This window comes from Pteronotus mesoamericanus, unplaced genomic scaffold (genome assembly GCF_021234165.1).
Source record: "Pteronotus mesoamericanus isolate MK-2021 breed Mesoamerican mustached bat unplaced genomic scaffold, CSHL_Meso_final scaffold_1186, whole genome shotgun sequence".
Classification (NCBI taxonomy): domain Eukaryota; kingdom Metazoa; phylum Chordata; class Mammalia; order Chiroptera; family Mormoopidae; genus Pteronotus; species Pteronotus mesoamericanus.
Genome location: NW_026555302.1, coordinates 4,525,154 through 4,546,992, shown reverse-complemented (window position 1 = coordinate 4,546,992; position 21,839 = coordinate 4,525,154). Strand labels below are relative to the sequence as shown.

Below are 21,839 nucleotides of genomic sequence, written 5' to 3'. Positions count from 1 at the left end.
CTGTGAGGACCTACATTCTGCTCAGATTCGCTGTGCCTGCTCCTCGCTCCCTGTGGGTTTTCCGAAGGATTCGCCCTTTCCTTCCTAAAAGAAAGAAGTGCAGTCGGACTGCACAGGCAAGGTCGTTATACCGTGGCCCCAAATAACTAACTTTTGTCCATCCGTCAACAGATGGGTTTCCCAACACTGCGCCCTGCCGCCTGGAAGAGGAAGAGGAACCGGAGACTGGAGGGTCCGCAGAGTTCACGTGCTTCTCGGAAGACCTCGTGGCAGAGCAGCTGACCTACATGGATGCAGTGCGTCTTCCCTTTATGCCTCAGACGGGCTTCTGCTCAAAGCCTGGGGGGTGGCGGTACTGGTGGCCGGGGAGGGCAGGGGTAATGTCACTTAAGTCTTCTCAAATCCTTGAGAGAGGCCGTGCCTGTAAATGCAGAGCGAAGCTGTGACTTGAATCAATCATCTGAATAATTCAGGCCTAAGCTCTTCTCGCAGTTCGGGGTGAAGGTGCTTTTTCCTTGGCTCAGGACACAGAGGGAAATGAGCATTTTAATCCCGGTGAAACAAAATCTACCCTGTGCCGTGGATATTTCTCTCCCTTTAAACTCATAAATATTTCAAGATCTGAACTGTTTATTTGGGGGACTGCAAAAGGGTCAAAGTATAAGTTAGGATAAAATAAATCCACCAAATCCACATGTGACTGTATCTGGCAGTTCGTTTCCACATGTACTGCTTGTACCTTTGAAGCTTGAATATTTTTTTAGCTGTACATATTTGATTACGTCAGCCATATTTCATAGCTCAGTCTCAGCTGGTAAATACCAGTTAAAGAGAAAAGGACTATTATGAATTATCACACTGGTTTGGGCTCTTCTGCACTTTGGAGAAAGCAACATGAAAAGTTGCAGAGTTTCCATCTAGCAAGCATGCAAATGAATTCCCAGAAGTACAACAGACAGTCAGTATAAAGTAAATCCCGGTGTTCTCTCTTTTTCATAGAAACTCTTATATATCTTGTATTGAATTGTTGTATAAATGAGAATCTGATTTGTTTAGCAGGTTTGTGGTTGTTCCACATGATAGCGTAAGAGAAAGATGAAAAACATCATTGGTTATGACTCTTAGGTTGAATAACTTTTTCTTTTATGTGCTTCTTACCTTCTTCATTTTAAATAATGTGAAATAGTGACATCGATGAATGTCGCATGTATAGTACTTCCATAGATCACTTTTCAAGTGGCCATTGAGCATTCATATGTATTATAGACAATTCATGGTCTTGAGTGCCCAGAAAGCACCATGGATATGATTTTGAGGTCAAAATAATCTTTAAAATTTTTCAGTTACAGTTGACATACAATATTATAGTAGTTTCAGTGTACAATATAGCGATTAGACATTTATATAACTTATAAAATTAGAGGTCAAAAATAATCATTTTTAATTTAGTAGCATAGATTTTTACTTGGCTTTTCTTCCAAGACAGAACAGTCAACATGTTTTGGGGCTTTTAAGTTTTCTTTTGGTCACTGTGTTTCATTTCTTCAGTTGAGCATGTTTAGAAAGAATATGTGGGCTTTTCTGATCAGTTAATATATTAATTATTGACTTCTGTCTATTGAAATGAACACTGTGAGGCCAATCAAGTAGAAAAGGATTGTTTTGTTCATTCAAAAAAAAATAGCAATGCCCAGATGACCCAGATGACGTACTTTGCCAGAGGCAATGTCCGTGTTGTCCTTAAAGTGAATTCCTCTTTTGTTCTAGCAACTGTTCAAGAAAGTAGTGCCTCACCACTGCCTGGGCTGCATTTGGTCTCAAAGGGATAAAAAGGAAAACAAACATTTGGCTCCTACCATCCGTGCTACCATCTCTCAATTTAATACCCTCACCAAATGCGTTGTCAGCACCATCCTGGGGGGCAAAGAACTCAAGACTCAGCAGAGAGCCAGAATCATCGAGAAGTGGATCAACATCGCTCATGTAATTGTCTTTTTAAAAAGTCTTCTTTGTCTTTAGTAGATATTGAAGACTCCTTCAACCCTGTGTTTACGTCGTTTCTGTTTGGTTGAAAGGCAATTGAAAGACTATATATGAGGGCCCACTGGGTTTTGTTAATTGTTATTGTCAAAGTAAGCAAGTTGCCTTTCTTAACTTGGGAGCTTGTTTACTTTCCCCTTTTTCCCTGTTTTTCCTTGCTTACTTCTGTTTGCTCCCGAGCCCCACACTGCTGTGTCTCTGGGTTGAGACATCCTGTCTGCATTTTCCTTCAGGGTCCCAGACTGTCAGCTCTGCTCCACGTTCAGTAAATATAACCTGAGAGCCTAAGTGTTGAACAGACTGCTCTTCGACCCAGGGTGATTGCTCTGCACCCTATCTTTTGCAGATTTGCGGAGCCAGTGCCTTCTCAGAATCCTGAATCTTTGTTTCTAAAGGACTGAGATACAGAGCTTTCCCATTAATCGGGGGCTTTTCTGAGAGTCTTGACATCTGAAGCGGGAGGGGCAGAGTCTGTACCTGGGCCTGAATTACCTTTTGCTGAGTGTCAGTCTGGTTTCTTGGATCAGCTGCTTATCTGCCACATGACCTTCCCTTATCATAATCTTATTTCATCACTGAGAAAAGGTAAACAGCATAAAGTCAGTGGTCACCAAATATCTCATGGACTCCTGAAAGTGCGTAAGCTACAGTTTTACGTATTTTGGGGACCTAGACAGGATGAGCACAATGAATCTGGCCTCACAGGAGCCTGTAGTCAAACCAGGAAGCCGATATGTCCTGGAGTCCTCCCAGCCCCAGCAGCGGAGGGGTGGGGCTGGGTAGGAAATCCCGCTGGCTGAGGAAGGCTCACGGTTAGGGGGACATTTGTGTTTAGCTCAAAGAATGGATAGGACTTGCGGTATTTGAAGATTGGGGAAGATTTTGTTTTCTAAGTAGAATAAATTGTATCCATGAAAGCTATATAATTAACAGTTTTGAAAAATTATTATTACATACGGGGAGGGGACCCAAACAAAGTGGAATTTATTTGTAAAAACTGTTTTTATTCTTAACACATTTGAACTTCAGTCCCCTTCCAAGTACTCTCCATTTGATCCAATACACCTATCAAGATGGTTTTTCCACTGCTCAAAACAGTTTTTAATCTCGTTGATTTTGATGCCTTTTGGTGCATCTGCCATTTTTTATTTCATCTCTTCCACATCTGCAAAACTGTTCCCTTTGAGGACTTTTTTCATCCAAGCAAACAAAAAAAAAGTCATTCAGTGCGAGACTGGGTAAAGAGAAAGGGTGGGGCACAGGGGTCATGCTGTCTCTTGGTCAAAAACTGCAGAGCCCTCAGCATGATGGGGCAGTGGAGCTTGTAAACCACTCATCATGAAATGGGCAAATGTGTTGAAAGAGTCTTCAAAAACAAAAAATTCACTGAAGCCGAACACAGCCTCTCACAACAACGCCAGCTGGTACGCTGATACAGAGGGGCTCCTAGAACACCCGCCTAGCTGGGGAAGCCTGTAGTACATGGGGCCCACTCTCCAGAAGATTATTCCATTTTTTTTGAGTCCCCCTGAGAAATACCTTATTAGTCCATGTTCTGGGCTATGTAGGTCACCCTCCAACAGAAACACATTTTGCTTTTTATCCCATTATGTAGATATGTTTCATTAAGCCCCCATCTGTAGGGCATAATGCTTACATTTTCACATTCTCTCTCTTTTTTCACATTCTTTTTACTTGCCTTGAATTAAAGAGCAAGACCATAATTGTACCAGAGATTTTGCCTTATTTTGCATTTTTAGGTGGTCTGTTACCATAGACTTTTTAGTATCTGAAAAAGGTAAGAAACAAAGATTATTTCATGCACTGTAGATTTTTCATTTCCTGAACTGAGCTTATTTCTCAACAAGAGCTACAGAAAGAAGTGCTGATAGAGTATAATAGAAAGCATGAGATTGTTCTGTCTTCTTCAAATGATAAGAAAACATTTTTTTTTTTTGCCATCAATACCATATCATTTGCAGTCTTCTCTATGCCTCAAAAGAAAATAGTCTCTCTTTAATCCATTCAACTGCTTAGAAAATCTGTAGCAAGACTATAGCATCTGTATGTATAACAATGTGGCTCAAACAATGCCTTTTGGTCCAAAATTAACTATAAATTGTGCATTTATGCGATAATAAGAAGTGTGAGTTGAATAATTTGAAGCATATTCCAGATCCCATCGCATGTGCTTAAAAGTCAAGATGAAGTAGTTTCCTCCTAATGAGCCTGTGCACCCCTTGAAATTGTGTGGGCCAACTTAAAACAGTGAAACTCACAGCTGGCTCCCTGCCAAGATGGATTTTACTCTTCTTGCATTATGGTCATAGTCAATTTTTATTGAGGGGATGTTTGAAAACTGATTTTACTAGCAGAAAAAATTTCTGACCAAATATGACTATATGTTCTTGGACTGGCCTCGCTGCTACATTTTTACTTTTGTATCTTATCTCCTGGAAGGATACCTCCTTTTCTAGAAATGAGACCAGATGCCTTTTCTACTCCTTTAAACCCTTGGCTTAAGCTTCTTTCTGAATAATGTGTTCCATATGTTTATTACAATTTGCGTGAAATATCTGTGCCTGAGTTCTTTTATTTATTGCAAGTTTCCTGATTTTTAGAACATAATTCTGGATTCTGAACCTTTGTTGAACTGTGCTCTCTGTTTCCAGACTAATTCAGAGCTATCCCTTTCTTTCTCTCTTTCGTTCTCTCTTTCTCTCTTCTTCTCTCTTTTTCTCTCTCCTTAAATAAGGGGAAAGCATTCAGACATTTAAAAAGAGTGAGCATGACTTTCGTAAAGTACTTTGGCATTTGCTCTAAAGAAAATGTTTGAGGGTTTGTTTGGCATAGTTTAAAGTAGCCAGAATTTGGCATGCTAAATTAGAGAATGCGGTTTTTCCTTCATATTCAGGATTAGTATTACTCTGTGAAATGATCTTTTAAGCAATGTGCATTTATTCCCAACCACGCTGGGACCCCGGTTCCCCAGCTGTTCTGCGCAAAGCCAAACCCACGCTTGCACGGCGCACTTCATGGTAAACAGAGGGTAGATTTCATGTAGTCCCACATGCCAGTATATGAAGCGTCTCCTTTGACATAAGGCATAGCCCACCCTCCCTGTGTTGCTTCTGTCCCCATGCCAGCCAGGCGTGGGACCCAGCCCCTGACTGTTCTGTGGTCCCTGCCATTCATTCTGCAGAATTTGGACTCCAGGGCTGCTGACTGCGGAGGCCGCTGACTCCCTGTGGCAGCTTAAGTTTCAGAATCAGGGAGCCTTCCCCTTACCCACAAAACGACATCCAGAATGCTTCCTGTTCTCCTTCTATTTTGTTTTAAAACGTTGCCAAAAGTGAATTAGATTTTAAAAGCCCAACTTATTTTGGAAACATTGAAGTACCAAGGTGTTTTTGAATGTTTATGTTTGTGGCACAAGCCAATTTGAAACTAAATGAATGTGTATAAAAATATTCCCTCTTGGCTAAGAACATAAAAGCCAAAGTTCAACTTGTGGTGAATTTTTACTGCCAAGTTATGTACACCTCTCTAGGTTGGTCATGAGATGCTCGATACCATCTGACCTCGGAGAGGCTGCTGCCCGGTTCACTTTGTGGGTCTAAAGGATATGGTGATCTTTCCTATGTATTTTTAGGGCATCTGTGCTTTCAGCAGAAGAAAGTTTGCTTTCTCTAGCACAGCTCTGCAGACTCACCTCCATTCCTGTTTTTACTAGGGAAGCTGGAAACTATAAAACTGTAACAACAACGCAAAAAATATATTAAAGGAGAGAAAAACAAGCACACGGTGCCAAAATCTATAAAGTGTTCAGTGAACTGGGGTGGGAGTAAGGAGCCACTTTTTGATGTTCAGTATTTATACAGCTGCCTATTTAGTGGTCAGAATTCATAGCAGCTGTGATACCTCTGCAGCAGGAAACGACCAACTCACTGTGTTATTGATATTTAAATGCCTTTTATGTTTTAATCACGCTCCTACAGGAATGCAGAATCCTGAAGAATTTTTCCTCCTTGCGGGCCATCGTGTCGGCGCTGCAGTCCAATTCCATCTATCGGTTAAAAAAGACCTGGGCCGCTGTCCCAAAGTACGTTCCCAAGTGCCTCCTCTCCTTTCTTTGGCTGGGGTGATGAGTTGCTGCCTAAACGGGTGGGTCCTTGCCTTCAAAGCTCGTATTATGTAACCAGAGAAACACACTCAAAGCCTCCGTGTACTCCAGGCAGGGTGCGTTTTACGCATAATCACTAATGAATTTGAGGCAGGGCCCCTGCGGAAATCGCTCTCATCCTCAAAGTGTGCCAAAGCCAAGGTCATTGGCTTTAGGGACCATTTGAAGGATGTGCTTTATCTCTGGATTTCAAGGGATAAGGTTGTGGAGTGATGAAGGTACAGGCATTGGCCATTGTTTCTGGTTATTTTTCAGCCCCATTCCAAGGCCCTGAGCTATTCCAAGATGTGAGGGATCATGTGTGCAAGACCGGACATTAGTTCTTGCTGTTCGACAAGAATCCATTTAGTTAGTTCCTGCTTTGGCATGTGAAAGGCTATCTTAGTGATGTTAAACGCCTCTATGTGTTCCTTCCTGTTGTTTTTCTTCGTATTTCTTGGTGCAAGCTTTGGAATAACTATGCATTTGATGTCCTTATTATTTTAGTATCTCTCTCTCTCTATTCCCCATTTCCAGAGCTTCGCTTGCAGACCAGAGAGCTTTTCACAGAGGAGGGAAGGGTGGGCAAGAAAGCAGGACAGATGTAGAGGCGGGGGAGTGCGTCCTGGCCACACACTCGGCCAGCCACCCTCAGCAGGTCTGCCTGGGCCTGAGCTGATCAAGGCGTCAGGCTGTGTCAGGGAGGAATGTGTAAACTGTTTATAGTCTATACTGTGTGCAATGTAGTCAGTTTCAGCCAGGACGGAGGCCAGCTGGCTCCCTAGGCAGGCTTGCCCTTGTGGGATTGGTGCATTCGGTCCTGAGCGTAGGTCTACTACCCAGTTTTATCAATTCACTCAGAGTTGATTAAGCCCAAAGGGGCAGACACTATCTAGAGTACTCAAGGTTCCTGATGAGCTCATATTCCAATTGGAGGAAGGTCTACTAGGGAATAGTCAAATTATTTATTACATAATTCTTTGGCGAAGAGAAAAAAATCAAAGTGGTTGATCTTAATGTTACGGAGCTATGGAAACCACCGCCGCTTGGCCTCCAAAACTCGTGCTCTGTTTGTGACCCCGTTATCTGTCAGGAGGAAAACGGCCAGATAAGTGTTTCAAAGTCCAATGCAGTTTTCTTAATTGCCACTTTTCACTTGGGTTCTTCTTCCTCTTCATTAGTCTGAATAATCAAGATGACTCTGTGTGAAAGATTAGTTGATAGATTTTCCTCTGCACATAAATATTGTGAAAGATATGGGTCCTATGACATTATTAGAGACCAGACCCTGGGGAAATAGATGGGAAAATTGGACGTGTGCAGGGTCCTCATCCTCAGTACCCCCAACTCCAGCTCCTTCCCCTTTCCACTGCTCCCCAACTGTGGTATTGAAAACAAAGGGGTGGCCGGGTGCTAAAATGCAGCCTGGTCTGATGGCAACCTTCTCTGGTTGCAGTCAAGGGCAACCCTATCTTGCTTTGGGGGTTAATAAATAGAACACTATGAAAAGTTACTTAGCCAGCCAAAGGTTTCTCCCACAGCAAATCTGAGGCCAAACACAAGTAAACAAATTAGTGGACTTGTATCTTAATCTCCTTGGTTACCATATGGGAAAGGCCATTCTTCCAGCTGGCTTTTTAAACAAACCTCAGAGGCGCATTCTGTACAACATGGGTGTCTGGTTTGTTTCTGAGTTGGGTGGTGGGTTCATGTCTTAGCAGGGATGCTACCCAAATGTCACAGTTCCTTAGAGAAGACACTTCTTATCAGCTTGACGTATTTGCCATTGCTAAATTCAAGAGACAGTGTTAAGATATTTGGTTATCCCTTTTCCTGTAACCCTTTATGTTAATAACTTTCAGTGGACAGAGAAGATACCTATTTATTTCCCTTTATTTAGGCTGACATGTATTCAATTTCTTAATTATTTTTCCCAAAATATGAATCGCTTTCATGGTTTTCTTAATTACGAGAGCAATGTCATACCCGTTTTGAAACAAATAAGTTCTTAATAATGGCTTTCTCCTGGTAATGAAAATGCTGCATGTAGAATGATGGTACTCTGTTAATTCTTAGCCTTCGGAATTATCCACTCAGTAACCCTGGAGGCGTGAGTAACCATGGAAATGTAGAGAACTAGAAAGGAACAAGGACAGTGTAGGCTTTTTACGGATGTGATTCCACTGACTTTCCCAGCAGCCCTGCAGGGGCTACTGGTATTTCCATTGTGCAGATGAGAAAGTTGAAGCTCAGGAAAGAGAAGCAACTTGTCCAGAATCACCTGGCAAGTGGTAGAGTTAGGATTTGAATCCACCTCCTCTGACTCCTGAATCCATCTTGATTTCGCCACCTACTCTGACTTTGAGAGTAAGAACACTGGCCTGTGACCCAGGAAATATGGGTTCCCCGCCTGCAACGCTCAGCAGTTCTTAACGAAAACTTGGGCAGACCCCTGACCCTGGCGTCTTCATCTCTAAAACGAGGGGACTGACCAAGAAGACTTCTCAGGTCTCAAGGGGCTGTGTGTGTGTTGCCAAGATAGATGTTTTTCTTTAAAAAAAGTTTGCGGAAGAGAACATGGCTCCACTGAACAACTTAATCCTCCAATTTAACTATCTATTTTTATGGTTATAAAATACTTGGTTAGGAAATATATTCCTGTCTTTGCACAGGTGACCACATCCACTTAAAGATAAAAAAGCCACCCCGCAGGAAAAAAGGTGTTGGTTTCATCTGCGCCTGTTGCCCACTGATCCTGAGATCCTATCATCCCTCGGGAGCCATAGGTACTGAGGACAGCTGGGCCGAAGGTGTTGCGCTCTTCTAACGCTGCACCTGTTCATGTTTTCTTCATCCCGCTCACAGAGACCGAATGCTCATGTTTGAAGAACTCTCCGATATCTTCTCGGACCACAATAACCATTTGACGAGCCGGGAGCTACTGATGAAGGTGAGGCTCCGAGGCAGGGCGCCGACCAGCTCTCTAGACAGCTCTGCTGTCCGTTCAGGGCAACTGCAGCTGCAGAGGCCCCGCGCATTCCCGCAGTCCCACAAGAACGTCTGAAGCGACCAGGAGGCAGGCGTTTTGTCTTCCTACTGCCTCGTCTAAGAAGCTCGGGCCTGAGAAAATTCAAGGTCCAGCTCCTCGGCCTCACTGTTACGCAACCAGGTTGTGAAACATGTGCCCCTGCATGTCCCTCTTTAACAAGCTGCTCCGCAAACACCAAGTGCTGGTAGTGAGGAGGGTGAGAGGCCCTGGAATATCTCTTCTCAGCAAAACATCCTCTAGAATGGCCGAGGCCGAGGCAGCAATTCCACATCCTTTATTTGGACTAAGTTGCACAATCTGTCAGTCAGCAATGTTTATTGAATGCCAAGTGAGTGCTGACTTCTGGACGATGGTGAAGGTGTAGTGCGGTCCATCCTGCTGCTCCTGACGTTTGTTGCGCGCCTCCTACCTGTAAGCACGGCGCCAGCCCCTAGGAATATGCAGATGGCTAAGGCAGTCCCTGTTGTCAAAAGTTTACCTTCTAGTCGGTGGTTAAAGATACTAAGCGAGAAGAAGTCAGAGTAGTGAAAGGTGCAAACAGCAGGTTGTGAGCAGATAACTATCTTCACAGCCTTTCTGTAAAGTAGATCTTACTGTCCTCATTTTGCAGGTAGCCAAGACTCAGGTAAGTGACGCTCCCTAAGTCACACACCTGGTAGGTGGTGGAGCTAGAATGTTGATACAACCTGGTGAGATTCTAAAACCTGTGCTTTTATCACGTAGGCATCCAAGTGTCTCTTCTGACCCCATGGAGGAGGGGACAGGGTAGATCAGGCACAGCGTCATAGAGAAGGAAAATCAGTAACTCGCCACATACTGACTGAGCATGCACTATGTAGTGGGCGTTGGAGGAACAACCATACTGAAGGCCGTCTCTGAGCTTGAGGAGATTACAGTCTTATAGCAGAGGGAGGGAAGTGGACAATTATTAAATAGTATTAGATGTGCCACCGTACAGGGACGGCCTGAGCCGGACAATCAGAAGATAGCACCCTTGTCCTTGGTCCCCTTTTCTGTAAATTGGAGACAATAATAGCATTTAGTCTATTGCCCTCATAGATGAGTTTTGAAGATTGACTAAGATAAAATATTTGAAAGCACTATGCAAATATAAGTTATTTTTAGTATTTGGCAAGCCATATACGTCTGAAACCGAAGCATTCGTAACAAATGAAAATGAACGAAGTTTAAGCTGTGTGTGTGAACTTAGGGCAGGCACTCGGAATGGGAGGGAACGTCAAGGGAAGGCTCTGAAGAGGCCTCCGTTGACAGCTGTTAGATTAGTCCTTCTTCCAAGGGCGTCTGTTCCGATCTCCCTGACTGGCCTCCTCCTCGGTCCCACTCACCCTTGAGGTTTCCGTGTAGCCTCTCCTCTGGAAGCCTTCCCGGACACCCTCAGGGCTGAGTAGGATCCTTGCATGTGCTCCGGAAGCAGCCCGTCCTTGCTCTGAGCTTGCACTTCCCTGTGCTCCGTAGGAATTGCCTGTGTACCTCACCGGCCTCCCTGCAGGCCTGGAAGCCTTTCAGGCAGGGACTCGGTTTGTCTTTCACGGCACATCCCTAATGCCTGACACGGTGCCCGGCACGCAGCGAGTGTGCAGAAACTATGTTGGACTGCATGAGTTGGTGGGCCTTAGAGCTCACGTGACTTTAACAACTCGCCCACTAGTAGCCCTTCTTGGAGAAGATGGGATGAGCAGGGCAGTTTATGCCGATGCCTGGCTTTGGATTTGGCCAACCTGCTTAACGGCACACTAAGCAACGATGGCTGAGATCACGTTCCTGCTCCCTGCTTCACCCCTACCCCTGTCCGGATTGCAGACTTGAAATGGAAACTCATGCGGCTGGAAGAAGATGGCTGCGTGGTCTCCCTGTCAGTGACTCGAAGCTAGACTAGCTGGAGCCGCACATTCAGATCGCAATAGGTCTGAGTCATCCTTGCAAAGCAGATAAACTGAACACTGTGCAGCTCTTTGCCTGGTGACAGTCTGGCTGAAACCTTAGAAACAAAGCCACATCTAGACATTAAAGGTCCCATAAACCTTTCTTAACAGGCGAAGTTTACCCCAAAGCTCTGAGTTAAATTTCTTATGTATGGCCCGAATCCCAAAGAAATGAAAAACTTGGCTATGAATTCATGGAGTCTGTGCATCATCATTAATGATTGTGGAATGTTTGGGGCGTGCACATGGACACATAGGTCTCTTTCCAGTCATCTTTGCTGATCGTCCTTTACCTTGACATATATAATTCTGGGTGTTAACTGTCAGCACAATTATTTTTAAAAAACCCCAAAATCAAGGTATTTAGATTCTCAAAAGAACCATTGGCCAACACTGCTAGCCTCTGTGTCTAATATGCTGCTCCTAGACTTACCCTGATTTATGGCTGGGTATTCTTAGTCTTTTTTTTTTTTTTTTTTAATCTTAGTCTTAAGTGGCCTCCCTTCTACTTCTGGATATATGTAATGTGCCAACTCTCTAATATTATGATTGAGGAAACATAATAGCAAGAATCTATAGTTTTCCTTTTGTTGGAAAAAAATATTTTTATTTTTCCTAAAGATTATCTTTAACCTATTACCTCCATATGATTTCTGGAACTTAGAGAATTCTAAGCAGGTAAATTATAGAATCCACAAATTTCCAAACAACTGGGAAGCAGAACCCCACGAAATCTCCTTGGGTCCTGGGACTCTTGGTGAGAATTCTTCCTGGTTGAATTGATATAGACAACTTCAAGGAAGGCCCAAGAACTTGGTTCTGGTACAGATGTATTGTTCAGTGAATCCCCAAAGCCCCTGAAGATAGAGTTGGAGCAGGAGATTGTCAGCACTGTGAAGGCCTATTCAAATAATTACCATTAGCTTCTGAGCTATAATTTAAGCTACACATATCAAGAAGGATCCAATGCCTGGGTAGCACCTAGTAGAAGAGGCCCTGCTGAGGCCCAGGAACAGGATGGATGAGGGCAGCCGAATTCTTCTAAAGATGGAGAGAGAAGGTGAGACATCGGCAACAGAGAGCGGGAGAGAGGGGAGGGAGGCAGTGGGAAGTTTATGGAGGGGGAGATCTGGAATCCATCCAAACATAGGTGATGATTAAAGTCTTGGGACTGGATAGTATTTGTAAAGACATGAGTTCAGCAAAAAAGAAGACGACGACTTTGGCAGAAAGAAGACTCCCTAAGAAAGTATGAGCAGGAGCAGCAAAGAGGCAGGAGGAAAGCACCAGAGGGACGCAATCACAAAACCTATAAAAAGCTTTGAGAAGTTTCAAGGGATCGGTGTTGTGGGCAGTGCAGAGCAGAGGATTTAGGGCCAGGGAAGAAAGAAACTGAACCTGTTGGATTTGGCAGGCAGTGGCTTTCTCCGTTGACACCTCATCTGGGAGGACTGCACTAGTTAGCTCTCCAGCCAGAGACGGGCCCTCCCTCTCGTGAAATCCTGAAGTCGTGAAGTCAGCGTGCCTTCCAGCTCCACGTCTCAGGTCGGTCTCTCCACCCGTGAGGGGGTGGTCCTGAGTGTTCTTTTAAGGCCCCGCCCATCTCTGTTATTCTGTGATTGTCAGAGGCCTTCTAACTTTTCAGAAATCCTTCACGAGAGTTTTAGGTATATCTGCAACACTTTCCGTACATTATTCCTCTGCCGCAATTAAGGAAGTGGAAGGGGGCCAGAAAAGACCTGTGCACTGGAAGGGACGGACGCTCTTGCTGAGGTCAAACAGGACTGATTTCTCACTACAAGAAAATTCTCAAGAATTTGCGAGGACGCACACCGTCCTAGCACAGGAAATGGCATGTTGTAGGCCGCTTTCTCCTTCACCCCCAGGAAAAGCGAGAAGTAGGAGATTATTAAATGATAATGCTCCCGATGCTCACTGGCCAAAGGGAGAATTAAAATGGATAGTAAGTCACCACAGGTTCTGTCCCAGCGGTGTACCTGGACCTGGGTTAAGGCCGGTGAGCGACAGAAGGTAATAGACACCTCCCTGTCATTGGACAGGCCAAGTCACTGAACAAGAGCCCTTTGCAGCCGGGCAGTAGTGAGAGGTCACATGCTCTGGACATAGAATAAACCCAGGGAAACTGACTAAGGAAAAACTACTGTGCAGGTTGTACACTGCCGGATTGTGAAACGTGTCTTCCATTCATACGGTTCCTGGAAAATGTGACCTTCACAAGACTGAAACCACAAAAGGGAAAACACTATGTTCAGTCAGCAAACTCAAGATTAGTCATTATGTAGAAGAGTTTGAAAGAGTTTGTTGTTACAACAGACTGGAGCGGGAGAGAGGACAGTCATCTGTCCTCAGGCGCCCAGAGGAAGGGCTGGTTTGTGAGACTTTGAAACCCAGGAGGCAGCTTGAGGGGACCGATTCGGGGACAGAAAGCAGGGAAGATGTATGAAGGTCCACCTCTCATAGATTCATGCCCTGCCGCTGTACTGGGCTTCCTCAGAGAACTTCCCATACAGAAGTTTCATTTAGCTAAGAAATACCACAGAAATAGTCCCTTTCCTTTTCAGAGAATGCTGGCACATGCATTTCAGGCCAAGACCAAGAAGTCACAAAATGTAAAGAGGGGCAGACCTTTATTTTCAGGAGGTGCGATTACTCTGAGTGAAATTTGCAATGTGTAAAAATTGTCCCCACTTCCAGGAACTGCCTGCTTTCTCTTGATTTTATAACCAAATCAGGGCTCCTCTTACACTGTCGGGGAAACAGGATAATCCAGGGCCACCAGGTTGTATCACGCAGAAGCCGCTGGCAACAAGCCAGAGCGGCTTTGCACAGCCCAGGCCCGTGGCAGGCCCCTTCGCTTTTCCTGGCGTCCCAGCAGCTGGGCGGTCGGCCTGGACCCGAAACCAGATGCCACTGCACGTCTTTCTGGTGTCATCATTCTCCGTCCCCCAATGCTGTCTGCGCTTCTCTTTCAGGAAGGAACCTCAAAATTTGCAAACTTGGACAGCAGTGTCAAAGAGAACCAGAAGCGGACTCAGAGGCGGCTTCAGCTCCAGAAGGACATGGTACGCACAGGTGTCGTTCTTCCCCAGGACCCGCGGGAGAGCGCCCTCGGGTGGGTAGCTGGGCTCCCGCTCGGCAGGAGCTCCTTCCGTCAGCAGGGCGTCGGGGCTCTCCCACGAGCTCTCCCAGCCCTGAGCCACCTGTTCTCGGGGACTCGGGGAGATCTGTAGGAAAGGTGTTGCTGCTCCCATTGACCCCGCAGGAAGTAAACACTTAGAATCGCAAACCGCGGTGTCCTCTGGGGGTAAGGGACAGTCTGCAGCTGGTAGACGTCCGGCCCTCTTGCTGCCGGCCTCCGTCCACTCCTGCACTTGGGAGCCGCTGCCCCCTTGGCCCGGAGACCTGCCGGGTCTCAGCTGCCCGTTGGGGATGCGTTACCGCAGTCAGCTCTGGACACTGTGGCCCAGGGGGCCCAGGAGAGGGGTGCTGAAGAAGGGGAGTGCCTGCTTCCGGGAGGACCTCCTCTGTGTCGCTGGAGATCTCCTTTGTCCCAGCCCTCTAGACGTTTTCCAGCTCTCCTTACCAGCCCCAAGGACCGACCAAATCTTTCTCATTTTTCAGTTCTCAAAGGAGTGTCGTACCTCCCTCCTTGAGGCTGAAGGAGAGTCATTATCATCTTTAGCTTTATTTGAAAAGCTTTCCTGACTTTGAACCTCGGAGGGGGAAACCGGAGAGAGGAGGCTAGAGACTGACAAACCCCATACTTTCCTCCCGCTTTGGCTTTTGCCTTCCTCTGGAAAGCTGGACCTAAGTCAGGAACGTTTTTGCACGATAGGACTCCACTCTGTAACATAAAGCCTATAAAAAAACTCTCAGCATTTCAAACTTTTTTAGTTACTCAAAGACAAGTTAAAAATAGCTTTTAAAAAGATTATTTTGGTTCGGGATGAGACCTTGCGTGCATGATGGGGAAGGACTCGCTGCGGCTGCCACGAGCTCCTGACAGACACAGCCTTCCGAGGGTGACCTCGCAGAGCAGGTCTGGCTGAGGACGGTGCCAGCCTTACCACAGGCAGCCCGGCCGTGCCCTGGCTGAGGCTCTCTTTTCTTTCCAGAATGTCTGTAAGCGCCTCTGTGGAATTTAGGATAAGGTGTCCATGGAAGTACCTTTCGTTTTCTTTTCAACACAGTGAGTGCCTTTATGCCCTTATGGAGAACAGAGATGATTTCAGAGGAAATTTGGTGAAATTACTATAGTCTAGACCTGCAGTCGAAGCATTTTTACTTTGATTTCCAAGGGCCAATTTTTTTTTACAAATAAGCATTTTGGTTTTGGAACTTACAGATGAGTTCCAGGGAGTCCCTGAGTTTCTGTGAACCGCCCCCCCGCACAGTTCCCCCCCGGTGGTTGTCTTCCATGGCGTGGCACACCTGTCACTACGAAGACACGGCGTCGGTGGGCCGCTGCTGCCTAGAGCCCAGGCTTCATTTGTGTCGCAGCGCTTTCCCATCAGCACCCTCTTCCTTGTGGGAGCCCAGCCGGCGCACCACACGCGCCCAGCAGCCCTGTCTCCCAGTCTCCCCCCGTGGGGACCGCATCTCAGCCGTTCCTTGTTTTTCATGACCTTGACAGTCTTAAAGAATGCTGTCCTGGTATCCTTAGGGTGTGTCTGTGGTTTCGCTGGCCATTAGATTGAAGTTACGGGTTTTGGGGAAGGCTGCCCTGGGAGCGAGTGCTGTTCTCACCACGTCCTGTCGAGGAGTGAATGCTGTCGGCGCGACATCCAGCGTCACTCGTGTTCCCCTTCATCGCTTGATTAAGACAGAGTTTGCCAGGTTTCCCACTTTAAAGTTTCGATTTTTCCCTCTCCCTCCTCTGGTCTTTGGCAGTGAGTCACGAAGTCCAGGCCAAGGGGCTACTGTCACAGTGATGTCTTGCCCCCAGGTGTTCCACACTCTCCTCCAGTGTCCGGCGGCCCGCTCCCTCTCTGAGGGCCATTCCAGAGCACCTGCAGCGTCCATGCACTCTGACAGAGAAAAGATGTCTCAGGCCTGAGCCTGAGCACAGTATAAGCCCCTTGCGACCTCTCCTGACTCTTCTTGTCTGATTTCCTGGCTTTGGGGCTTGGTTTTCAAAACCTTGAAAGTTAGATATTAGCTGATGGAGTTCTTGTCATATTTGTGTAGGAATTTTCAAAATTTTATTCATGGACTTAGCACTAATGGCCCCAAATTAGGCCTCAGATGGTCCTTAATTAATCTCTCAACTTGGCCATTCAAAGATCGCTGCTTCCTTGTGCGAATGGGCTTCCTTGTGCGAATGGGCTTCCATGTGCAAATGGGCTTCCATGTACAGGAACGTTGTTCCCCGTAGCCCCGAGCTGGCCCGTGTGCTCCGGTGTGGAGGTTATGGAAGCCCTCAGGTCAGTAACAACCAAGACAGTTTTGCTGTGCTTGCTCCGCAGGGTGTGATGCAGGGCACCGTGCCCTACCTGGGCACCTTCCTGACTGACCTGACCATGCTTGACACTGCCCTTCAGGACAACATAGAGGTGAGTGCCGTGCAGGGGGCGAAAGTGGGCCCGCAGCCTTCTCAGTGGGTGCCCAGGAGAGAAATTCGCTTCTATTAGTCCCTACCGTGGGCTCCTTGTCTGCGAGACACTGTTCTGGGTGCTCTGAGGAGACAAAGAGGAGTCACACCAGGAGTGGCTCACAGTGCTGGGGAGGGTAGATGTCAGAGCAGGCAGTGACTGATAGAACTACTAAGGATTCAAACAGAAACGCCGTGAGAGAGAGGGGAGGTCATGATTAGTTCCAAGTGAGGGATGAGATGGCGACACTGTATGAAGGAGCAGGTTGAGCAAGACCTTGATGTTGAGTTGGATTTGGGGAGGTGGTAATATGCCCTAACATTCCATTCCGTCTGGTGGGTTAGGCAGTCAGTTAAGTTTGAGGGTTTTTAAGTGTTCCTTTTTTTTTTTTTTTTTTTCATATTACCTGCTCTGAGGCACCTGCTCTTAAGCATGTGTACTCTCTCTCAATGGGAAAAGAGGTGAACCCAATCCAGTAAACTACCTGCCAGTAACAGTAATAAAATACTAAGGGGGAAATAAATTGGATATTAGAAATGTGATTTAAGGATTGTTTGTGTATATTTAAGTTTATCTCACCTCCGTGGTTATCACGTGATCAGCCTTTATGATGAGAAGGAGAAACGGTAATTGTGCACATGCTTGCCTCCAAGTTCATTGCAGTGTTGTGGACATGTTCATTCGTGCTGTGTCTCTTGAGCTCAATGTCTCTGTACATCCTGTGCCTCAGCTTAGCTCAGGAAACACTAGTGTTGGGAATGTGGGGGGAGTGGCTAGTGATTTAGTAAGTTCAGCCCACTGAGAATGGGAGCCGAGGGATGAAGAATTGAAACTCAACTTTGCATGATGCCGTGTAGAAGACACTTCCCTTTTGATAAACCATTGACAATTTGGTTCCTTAGTATGAGTCAGGGACCATCTGTTTTTGTTGCTTTCAGTTGAGAAAAAAAGTGTAATGGAACATTTACTCAGCTTTGGCCTTTTCCTGGTTCTGCAAATGTATTTGGATTCTGAATTGTAACTCCTTAATCATTACTATTTTAGTTGTTTTTAGACATTTTAAGAGGAGGTTGTTTGCCTATCCTGTCCTTTTATTATTAAAAGGATGTTTTTCTTGAAGCAAACAATGCTTCTCTTCCTCCATAGTAACCATGAGTTTTAGTGTTATTAATAATTAAGACTTGATTGATTTTAATAAGACCTAGAACAACATAGGGCTTGGCTGTGTTTCAAAATAGTTTGGTTTGTCACTCTTTTTTTTTTTTTTTAATTTCTTTCAGGGTGGGCTGATAAACTTTGAGAAAAGGAGAAGGGTAAGTAGAGATCTTGGATACATAGTTTTTTTTTTTGTAGAGACAGAAACAAATGAATTAGTGTTTACTGAACACTTGTCATGTACCACTGTGCTTGGCACGTTCTATACATTGTCCCCCAGGAGCCCTGTGAGGCAGGTTTTATCATCCCCAGTTCAAAGTGCGGAAAGCAGGACTGGGAGAATGAAGTCGCTTCAGCAGTCAGTGGGAGCGTGTAGGAGGGGCCGATATCCCCAACTTGGGGGGTCAGAGAAACGTCCAGAAGGAAGTGACCTTGAAGTCAAAACCATAATTTCAGGAGCTAAGCAGGCTGAGTTCACTAGTAACAAGATCTACTAACCTAGACAGATTAAGTCTTCTGTCCTTGGGAGAGCATACTTGCTTCTGTAGCCTGATGATAAAATTTCCTTGAGGATACTGAGACCAGGGACCGAGGTCGCTGGATGGGAAGTTGACACCATGGAATCTCCCAGTTGCTGAGTTACTTTTGTCACGTCCTGAAACGAGAGAGCACATTGTTATTGCCTCCACAGTTACCCATCTTTGCCCTTTAGCTTCAGAACAACCATGGATTGTGAACTCTTTCAAGACTAGCATGTGAAAACTCTCAGAAAGTTTGAGTATAAATCCTAAGGCTAAAGCTTATATCCATTGCCGACTTAAAAATAAGAATCTTTATTGATGCATGTAAAGTATAAATAATTTTGGACATCATTATATGTTTGCTTCTCTTGTGAGCTTTAAAAGACTTAGCTAAGTGATTTACTGGAGTAGTAAAAACCCAAGGATTTGGGAAATCTAAACATTCAAGTTTATGAGGGCCGGAAATGTTTAGATACTCAGCCATACCAAGATGTATCTGTTGAGGGGGTAAGGGTTGAAGAAGATGGGCGTGGGGAACTTGGGAGCTTCTGGACTTAAATTTTTTCTATCTTTTAGGATATAGAAATAGAAAATTTAAATATGTTTTAGAAATATTGAGTTTGAAAAATACCTTTTATATCCTTAGAATGAAAATGGAAAAGAAAAAAAGGAAGTTGCTGTGACTTTAGGTAGTCCCTAGTTTGGGTTGCTTGGTATCTGGTTTCATTCATATAAATTGCTTTATTAATGGGAATGGAGGACTGACGGTTAAAGCATGCAAGGGCCTGCGAGATTCTAAGTTAGAATTTTTAAGAGTTATTCAGCTATTTTATTTCTAAGGAAGGCAGTGCTTCGGAGTCCTCCTCAATGATTTTCTAGATTGCTTATCCCAATGTGGCATTTTTTTCCTTTTGAAAAAATGTGTATTTGGTTGCCCGTATTACTCACTCTTTCTTTTCGGTGCTCTGTCCACTTTAGGAATTCGAAGTGATTGCCCAGATAAAGCTCTTACAGTCTGCCTGCAACAGCTATTGTATGACCCCAGAGCCCAAGTTCATCCAGTGGTTCCAGAGGCAGCAGCTCCTGACAGAGGAGGAGAGGTAGGTGGGCACATTGCCTGCCTAGGCAGAGCTGCGGCGTCGCGAGGGGAATGTTGCATCCAGGTCCACATGTGGCCGCGTGTTCTATAGCTGTTTAGTGAGCAGCTACTGGGGTCTAGAGACTCGGTTGTCAAAGGATAAAGGTATAGCAGGAAAAGCTGCATTGATGGCATCGGAAGATGTGCTTTCAGATTCTTGCTCTACTATTTATTTATCTTCGTAACCTTAAACAAGTCACTTACTCTTCCCGACCTTCAGGGTGCGCGCCTGTGAGATCCTTGTTTGTCAGGATTAAATGAGATCATATTTGGGAAAAACATTGTTAAAGTGTTTACGTCATCATCACCACCCGCCACCACCCCCACCGCCATCTCCACTACCACCCCCACGACGGCCACCCTCACCACCCCCGTCCCCCACCCTCCCAACCCGCGCTGTCGTCACCAGGTTTGTTGCTGTTGTTAACTGGTGCTGGCTTTCAATCGGGGAAGGGAGCCAGACCCAGGAAGAATTGAAATAAAATGCTGCAGGACCCCTGGGCAAAAACATTTGACCAAGGATGGGCAGAAATGGGGAAGACAGTCATAAGCGCTAGCATCGGGGCGGGGCCGTGAAGGAGAGAGAAGGTTGCTCCAGGAGAACGCGGAACATTCCAGACACAGGGAATAATCTGAGCCAAGGCTTGGTGGCCTGGCGTGCTTGGCACTCGCAGGAACCGCGAGAACGCTGGTGTGGCGGGGACGCAAGGGGCAGGTTTCAGAACGGCGGTGGACGAGCGTAGGCAGGAACGTCAGCTCCAGTGTGCTGACGGCTGGCCCCGCAGCGGGGCTGTCCTCACCGCGCGGCCCCAAGGCCTGCAGTCGGCGGGCCATTCCCAGCGCGCTGCATGGGACAGTTATTTGAAATTCAGATTTCATTATCTATAAATAAAGCTCCATTGGAACGCAGCCCATCCATTCCCGTTTTATTTATGGCTGCTTTCATGCTGCTAGGGCAGAGTTGAGTAGTTGCTGCAGAGACCACGTGGCCTGTAAAGCCTAAATTACCTACTGTCTGGTCCTTCACGGAGAGTATTCGCTGACCCCCCCAGTGTAGACCAAGGGATTTCCTTGAATGCTTTATCAGAGAGAGTAAAGTCGGCAGCACGTTAAGTATTTTGCCAAGGAGGAAATGAGGTTTAGAGAAGTGTTACAACTAACCAGTGATAGAGTTTGGACTCAGGCCTGCCTGACCCTGTGGCCTAAGTTCTGAAGGTCTAATGTTGGGCAACTCACGTAACCTCTGTAAACCTCAGTTTCCTCCTTTGAAAGGTAGATGACTTCTCGAGGTCTTTTAAAATCCCAGTATAGGTTGGTCATGTTGTATTAAAACAAAACCTTTAATTCATTCAGAATTCTCCTCAGTTGGTGAAGATGTTTTCTTTGCTGTGTAGAAAATAAAGCAGTTAATTGCCTTTTCGCTTTTTCTGTTCTGATGATCACCTGCATGAATTAGCTTTCTCCCTGTGTCCACCCATGTCACATGGAACATGCAGCTGGGTCATGGTGTGGATCAGAAGTCCACACTCAAAGCATCAGCTGTGTATTTGACTTTTTAATGATTAAAGGAATCTTGTTAAACATATCCCTTTTTTTTGCCATTTATAAAAATCTCTACAGCTTACATTAATATTTGAACAATTCCCATGTCAATGAATACTCCTATTGAGCAAATACATCTACATATCTTTAGGTTAAAAAAAAAAATCACACATAATTAGCAACTTACCAAGCTAATACTTACCACGCTTACCCTTCCTCACCTACCCAGACCCAAATGCACCTGGTAGCTGGAGTTCAAATTCTCATAAAAAACATTTCAAGTCAGATATCAATTCCTCTACTGTTTATGAGATTGCCTGGCATGGAGATGCCTAAACCTGGTGTGTTTTTAATTTAGGATGTATTGGCAATTAAAGACCTTTTTTATATATCTTTATCAATAATGTAACTGTCTATGTCTGTTCACTGAAGATTAGGTAGTTTACAAAAGTCTCTTCTTTCAGAGAAACTGAGAGAGAAAGTAAGTTCGTGCACAGGCACGCACATAAAGTAATAGGAGGGAGATAGTGGAGAAGAGACGATTCTTCCCCTGGCTCAGCAGTGGGATGAGCGTGATCGGGAAACAGAACAGTATCAGCCTTTGATGTTGCCGCAAAACACAAATCCACGTGTTCCGGGCAGGCGGAACTAACCGGCCACAGTCCATACACCAGTGC

General features: G+C 45.4%; 1 protein-coding gene across 3 annotated transcripts in view; it reads left to right on the top strand.

The window, feature by feature from the left end:
• RGL1 (ral guanine nucleotide dissociation stimulator like 1) overlaps positions 1-21,839 on the top strand; it is a 212,048-nt gene that overhangs the window by 172,315 nt on the left and 17,894 nt on the right. For all 3 annotated transcript variants that reach the window (XM_054587672.1, XM_054587670.1, XM_054587671.1), the window contains 8 exons: positions 172-296; positions 1,768-1,983; positions 6,039-6,142; positions 9,068-9,152; positions 14,188-14,277; positions 16,681-16,767; positions 18,087-18,119; positions 19,461-19,582. In XM_054587672.1, the coding sequence (XP_054443647.1) occupies positions 172-296; positions 1,768-1,983; positions 6,039-6,142; positions 9,068-9,152; positions 14,188-14,277; positions 16,681-16,767; positions 18,087-18,119; positions 19,461-19,582 (862 nt within the window). The remainder of the gene's footprint in view (positions 1-171; positions 297-1,767; positions 1,984-6,038; positions 6,143-9,067; positions 9,153-14,187; positions 14,278-16,680; positions 16,768-18,086; positions 18,120-19,460; positions 19,583-21,839) is intronic.